We start from the raw sequence: 7,007 nt of genomic DNA on the forward strand, positions 1-7,007 counted from the left end.
TCGGGTGCGATTCCCAGCCTCAGGCACCCCGTCGGGGTTGCAGGCTTGCTCCCAGCCCATACGGGGCGGCCAATCTGTGTGTCTCACATCGGTGTCTGTGCGTGTCTCCCCCTCTCACTCTCTAAAAACCAATGGGAAACGCATCCTCGGCCCGGCTGCCCGGGACAGCCACCGGCCACCGGCTGCCCCTGCGGAGCCTCCAAAGGCAGGCCCGGCCCTGCGGGTCCCCTTCAGGGGCGACAGCATCGCAGCGTTTCCAAGCTTCCCGGTAAGAAAGCGCATCCGCCGTTTATAACAGAGATGCTGGCAGCGCCCTAAGCGTTCATGTCTCAGTGGGAGAATCCGCCTGTTTCCCAAAAGGGGCGGGTTTGGCTCCCGGGAGGGGCGGTGCGGAAAGCAAGGATCCAATGACTGTTTTCTCTCCCCCCCCCCTTCCTCTCTCTAAAAGTCAATTTTTAAAATAGTTTAAATAAAAATAAAAGGGCTCTGCTGCCCCTGTGTGATGGCGGAGGCGGGCGCAGGGAGGCGGAGCGAGTGCTTCGCACCTTCATAAAGTGCGCTGTGCCCTGCGCCCCCCACGAGGGCTCAGAAGAAAGCAGGTTGCAGGCGGGTGCACACGCAGGAGAAGGCCCGGGGCAGCCCCCAGGGTGATGGCGGTGGGGGGGACTTAGTGGGGGTCTCTGTCCTCATCTTCTGTGGCGCTAAACTTGCCTGCAATGAACTTGCATCTATTTAAAATATTTGTTAACACAATGAGATATGTCACCGTACACCTGCCAGAATGGCTACCATCAATAAGTCAACAAACAAGTGCTGGTGAGGATGAGGAGAAAAGGGAACCCCCGTGCACCGCTGGTGGGAATGAGACTGTGCAGCCACTGTGGAAAACAGTATGGAGTTTCCTCAAAAAAATAAAAATGGAACTGCCATTTGACCCAGTGATCCCACTTCTAGGAATATATCCCAAGAAACCAGAAACACCAATCAGAAAGGATATATGCACCCCTATGTTCATTGCAGCACAATTTACAATAGCTAAGATCTGGAAACAGCCCAAGTGCCCATCAGCAGATGAGTGGATAAAAAGGCTGTGGTACATCTACACCATGGGATACTATGCAGCAGTAAAAAAAGGATCTCTTACCCTTTAAGACAGCATGAAGGGACCTGGAGAGCATTATACTAAGCGAAATAAGTCAGAGAAAGACAAGTACCATGTGATCTCACTCATATGGGGAATCTAACAAACAAAATAAACTGATGAACAAAATAGAAACAGAGGCATGGATACAGCTGCCAGAGGGGAGGGGGAGGAGAGGACTGGATGAAAGAAGGTGACGGGATTAGCAAAGAATCTGTACGCATACCCATAGACAGACAGCAGAGGCCAGGGGAAGGGGGCAGGTGGGCAAAGGGGGTGGGGGAATGGGGACATCTGTAATAGTGTCAACAATAAAAATTAAAAATAAAATATTTGTTAACTTTCTGAAAAAGCTGATCGGTACTGCTCATGGCAGAAAACGCAAAAGAGACAAAAGGGGTCACAGAGAAGTCAGCTCCCTCTCCCTCAGCAGCTCCTGCTGTCCCCCCAGGGGTTCCCCCCACTTCAGACATCACGTCACTTCTAACATCAGAAGAAAAGTAAAGAAATGAGCATGCTACAATACAGCTATTTCCATTTTCCAAAAAATTACGTATACCATAAATAACATATGTATTTATACCACATATATAACTTTTGTATGTAACATATGCATATATGACATATATGCCATATATGTGGGTTTACATGGTATGTATTATTATACACTAGTAGCCCTGCACATGAATCCGTGAGCCAGTAGGTCGCTGCCGCCCTCCTGTAGCTCCCTCGCCCCCCTCCCCCGCCCCTTCCTCCCTCCATAGCTTGCTGCCCTGCCCCCTCCAGCTCTCCGCAGCTCCCTTGTACCTCACTGGCCCACCCTCCTGCTGATCCATGATCTGATCCTGATGCACTTGGTGGTTACGCCTCAGGGCGTAATGGCTAATGAGCATATTCCTCTGTTATTATATAGGATGGTATATATAATTTTTGAACAAATGGAAGTACGTGTGTGTGTGTGTATGTGTGTATGTGTCCTGCAAGTGGATTCTAATGCCTTCCACCCCCTCCATGGCGCTGACCCCTCCAGGCTGGCTGCGCAGAGAGGGGGCCCTGCTGGCATCCAGGGTGCCCCAGCCTGGAGGTTTCATGGTCCCCTCCCTAGGCCTTTTGGGGGGATGGAGGGAGCCCTCTCCCTGGGTGCCCCTGCTGGCCATGAGCCCAGCCACACAGCCCAACAGGAAGGCCCTCCCGCCCTCCCAGCCTCATGCGGTCACCCAGAGCAGCAGCCTCTGGCCATCGGCGGGGCGGCCCGGCATAAGAGCCTGGGGAGACAGGGTGGCTGGCACCCAGTCCCAGTCCTCGCACTGCGCTGCCCGGGAAGGAGCCGCGCGGCACTGCAAAGGCGAACGGAGCAGAAAGCATCTGCTGCGGGAGCAGCCGGAGTCCACCTTCCTGAGCCCGGGCCTGCCCGCCTCCCCAGGGCCCACTGTGCCCCAGGCATCCCATGGACGGCTCCCCTTCATCATCCCCTCTGATCCTCAAAAAGCTCCGGAGCTGTTAGGGGTCCGCTTTATAGAGGAGGACAGCAAGGCCAAGAGGCATTTGATGCTCTCAGTTAGCAAGTGAGAAAGTCAGGGCTGCACCCGCCTCTATCTCTAGCCTCCGCTCACGCCTTTTACTGCTGAGCTCTGCCACCTTCTGGGGGAGGGAATTGGGGCTTCTCACCCACCATCCCCTTGGCACCCTGCTTCTCCAGTCCTCGGGGTGCCCCCTCCCAGCGCTGGGGGTGGCAGAGCTGCCGGAGGTGGGCTCTGGATCCTCAGGATCCCAGATCTGAGGATTCTCATTGGACACTCCTGGGGGGTGGGGAGGGTCATCCGCAGAGATGGACCCGCTAGCAGGGCCGGCTCCCGCTGGGCACCCCACCCGGGAAGAGGAAAGACCCTGGAAGGAAAGGGTTACCTCTGACAGTCTCCGGTGGCTGGCGCTCCTGGAGTGCACACCCGTCTCCAGGGATGCATTTAAGGGCCTTCTCCCCACCCGCTCAGCCCTTCTCCCGCCCACTCAGCCCTGGCACAACCCCCCACCCCCACCCCCAGGTTGTGTGAGACCAAAACAGTATTCAAATGCGGGTGCAGCATAATCAGGCCTCTGCTCCCTGCGAGCCCGGCTCTGGGGATTAGCCCTTTGTTCTCCTCTAAAATGCAAGCTTGTGTCTTTGCAGGCCTGGGTGGGGTCACATCCAATCTTCAATGGAGCCCAGGCGCGTGTTTGCCCTGGGCGGGGGCTCTGCTGATTGATTCAGCCTGCCCTGAACTTCCTCCAAGTTTCCAAAGTGCAGCTGCGGCGCTGTGCTCCCAGCCTCAGTTACATAAGCGCGGCAGGGGTGCGGGGGGAGATGCGAGAGTCACGCAGCTCCCTGGAGATGCCCTCTGCCACGGGCTCAGGAGCGGCCACAGCGAGGCAGACTCCAGCCCGGGCCCTGCCAGCCGGAGGCTCCCCCTGAGCAGCAGGGAAGAGGGCAGGAGCCAGTGAGAACAGCCAGGGGTCTCCCTGGGGGGTCAGCCGGGAAAACCGACGTGCTTGGGGAGGAAGGGGTCTGCAAGCCCCTAGCTCAGTGATGGCGAACCTATGACACGCGTGTCAGAGGTGACACGCGAACTCATTTTTCTGGTTGATTTTTCTTTGTTAAATGGCATTTAAATATATAAAATAAAGATCAAAAATATAAGTCTTTGTTTTACTATGGTTGCAAATATCAAAAAATTTCTATATGTGACACGGCACCAGAGTTAAGTTAGGGTTTTTGAAAATGCTGACACACACAGCTCAAAAGGTTCGCCTTCACTGCCCTAGCTCCACCATTTACCAGGCGTTTGCTGGGCATCTGCTCTGTGCCATGCAGGGGATGGCGGCAGATCTGGGAAAACAGCCACTCACTGCTCACATGTCCCGTCCCCCCCCCCCACCATGGACTCTTGGCCTCCTCCTCCCAGGCACTTCCGTCCACCCTCACTCGCAGCCAGTGTCCCCGGCCTCCTTCCCCTTTCACTGCTTTTCCCTGACGGCCCAAAGCCCCCGCTTGTGTTCTTGCCCTTCTCCCCGCCCCCCACCTGGAATGCCCCTCCCGTACACCCACCACCCAGCTCTGCTCAAATGTGACGTGAAACAGCACCGCCTGACATGGCTGTCCGTCCTCTCCCTCCAGAGCACCTCCCACCTCTGACATGCTAGTTCTCTCCATCGTTCGCTACCTGTCAGCCCCCAACTAGAATTTGACTTGTGACCTGCTACAATCTTAGCACCTAGAACAGTGTCTTGCACGTAGTAGGTGCTCAATAAATATTTGTTGAGTGATGGAGTAAACAGAAAATTTCAAAACGCTATGGAAACTGTAGCAATTGGAATGTACATAAGGTGCTACAGAGACTCGGATAAGGGCCCATGGAGGGGAAACAGCGTCTGAACTAAATGAGAGGTATTTAGACAAGGAACAGAAGCAGGGCTTGGAACAGCAAAAGCAAAGGCACAGAGGCAGGGACCGAAGTCATATGTCACAGTTATTAACGTGTGGTGTGTACGCGTTATTGGCAGGAGGCGAGGGAGGAGGAGGCTCTGGGGCAGCGGGCTCAGGAGGTCTGTGGGCTGGGCCGGGCTTGGGGTGCAGGAGCATGCAGAGGCCTATACCTGAGGTTTCTGTTTTTAGGGAATCCCTCCCAATGAGGTCCAGACTGAAAGCTGCAGCCTCCAGTGGTGGAGACAAGGCCCAGTGTAGACGGGCAGAGTGGGAACATTCTGGAATAGCAGAAGGCCACATTGACAGGCTCTGGTGCCTGGGTGCCTGGGCTGGGCGGTGGGCAGAAGATGGGGCACCCTCTGAGATGGGGCGGAGCACTGGGTGGACCAGGCCTCTTGTGCCAACCTGGAACCCTCCCCCCACCTCCTGCTCCCACTTTTCTGGGGGTGGCGCCTGGTTATCTTCGGAGATGACCCTTGCCCTCTGCTGTAGACTTGGTGAGGTGGCCAGCCGGGCGCTCTGCCGCAGACTCGCCCAGGGGAGCGTGGGCCTCCGTGAGGCCACCCGGCTCTGCGGGAGCTTGCTGAGGGGAAGGCAGGATGCAAGGCTGGAGCCAGAGGAGCTGAGTCATGGTGATGGCGGCTCCAAGCCAGAGGAGCTGAGTCACGGTGACGGCGGCTCCCGGAGATGGGCCTGACCTCCAGCTCCCCCGCAGCCCAGGGGCCCTGACCGCCGCTGTGGCTCAGCCGCATGTCCTTCCACAGCCAGTTCATGTCTCTGGCCTCGGCTCCCCAGATGACGATGGTCTCCTGGAAGGGAGCTGAGATCAGCCCCTGAGTCCTTCCTCTCCCCCCCGCCCGCCCCCCCATGAGCCTTTCCTGCAACACTGTCCTAAGGCACCGTGTCCACCTCGTTTCCTCCCTCGTTCTTCATCCCTCAGCAGGAGGCGACCCCCCGAGGAGAACCATGGAGGCAAATGGAAAACACAAGCGAGGGCGACGCTGGCTCGTGGAGCAGAGGGGCGGTCTGGCACACAGGCAGCGTGTGTGAACGTGGTGTCCTTGCTGCCGTTAGGAGTAGCAGCTTCTCCGTCCTGATCATGTGGAGCAAAGAGTCTTAAACCTTGTCTATACCTATGAGAACAAAATCTTTAAAATTACCATCATTGCCCTGGCTGGTTTGGCTCAGTGGATGGAGCGTCGGCCTGCGGACTCAAGGGTCCCAGGTTCGATTCCGGTCAAGGGCATGTACCTTGGTTTCGGGCATATCCCCAGTTGGAGGGTGTGCAGGAGGCAGCTGATCGATGTTTCTCTCTCATTGATGTTTCTAACTCTCTATCCCTCTCCCTTCCTCTCTGTAAAAAATCAATAAAATATATTAAAATTACCATCATTATTATTACTATTATTTTGGTTAAGTTTCAGTGTGGCAGATACATGCTTTTTAAATTTTAATTTTTACAAGCCCTAATACCCCCGCCCCCCCTCAATGCCTCATCCTAGCCCAGGTGCCGACTCTTCCCCGGGGGTCCCCGTCATTGCTGCCTGCCTGCTCCCCCTGCCTCCATCCCACCTTCCACGACACCTTCTCCAAAAAGCTGCCCGCGGGGCCTCTGAGCAACGAGGGCCCGAGCATGTCCCTCCCCCATGGACACCCTGCAGCGGCTCCCCACTGCTCGGAGGGAAACCTCCCGTGTCTTTGAGGTCGCGAATGGTCTGGCTGCGTCTTCAGCCTCATTTTGTGCCACTTTCCAACATTTTCACTGTATTCCAGGCCACTGGCATTCCTGGCATGGCCCGGTCAAGTTCCTCCCTCGGGCCCTTTGCGATTCTCTCCCTGAAATACTTTTCCATCTATTCTGCACCACAGTGACGCTTGCTCCTGTTCATATCTCAGCTTCTCTGACCACCCCACCCCCAAATAATACCTTCCTTACTTCCAGGAACCTGTCCCAAACTGCAATCATGTATTTGTTTGTGTGACTATTTGTTGATTACTTTTCTTCACTCCATGTCCCCCACAGACTGGAATTTCCGTGAAGGCAGTGTCTTAACTTTTGTTCAGCCCACATATCCTCGCACTCAGCACAGCGCCCCGCACCAGCAAGGCCTCCGAAGATCATGGAAGCAGGCCAGCGCCCCAGTCACCCTGCAGGTGGGCTGGACAAGGTTGAGCTAAGGCGGTGAGTAATCATCAGGCGTTGAGCTGGGTGGTTTTCAGCCCAGCCCAGTGGCTCAGCAGTTGAGCAGTGACCTATGAACCAGAAGGTCACGGTTCAATTCTCGGTCAGGGCACATGCCCGGGTTGCAAGCTTGATCCCCAGTTTCTGATCAATGATTCCCTCTCATCATTGATGTTTCTGTCTCTCTCTCCCTCTCCCTTCCTCTCTGAAATCAATAAGAATAT

The 7,007-nt window shown here is 55.6% G+C and overlaps 1 protein-coding gene across 1 annotated transcript in view; it reads right to left on the reverse strand.

The window, feature by feature from the left end:
* Window positions 1-5,374, reverse strand: part of ALDH3A1 (aldehyde dehydrogenase 3 family, member A1) — a 13,867-nt gene extending 8,493 nt beyond the window's left edge. Inside the window, exons 1-4 of the mRNA XM_014542811.1 lie at window positions 5,295-5,374; window positions 5,025-5,184; window positions 3,456-3,586; window positions 3,047-3,134 (exon numbers count right to left, since the gene is read on the reverse strand). Coding sequence (XP_014398297.1) covers window positions 3,047-3,134; window positions 3,456-3,586; window positions 5,025-5,184; window positions 5,295-5,374 — 459 coding nt within the window. The remainder of the gene's footprint in view (window positions 1-3,046; window positions 3,135-3,455; window positions 3,587-5,024; window positions 5,185-5,294) is intronic.
* Between the last annotated feature and the right edge of the window lie 1,633 nt (window positions 5,375-7,007).

Source organism: Myotis brandtii, unplaced genomic scaffold, assembly GCF_000412655.1.
Source record: "Myotis brandtii unplaced genomic scaffold, ASM41265v1 scaffold314, whole genome shotgun sequence".
Lineage (NCBI taxonomy): Eukaryota > Metazoa > Chordata > Mammalia > Chiroptera > Vespertilionidae > Myotis > Myotis brandtii.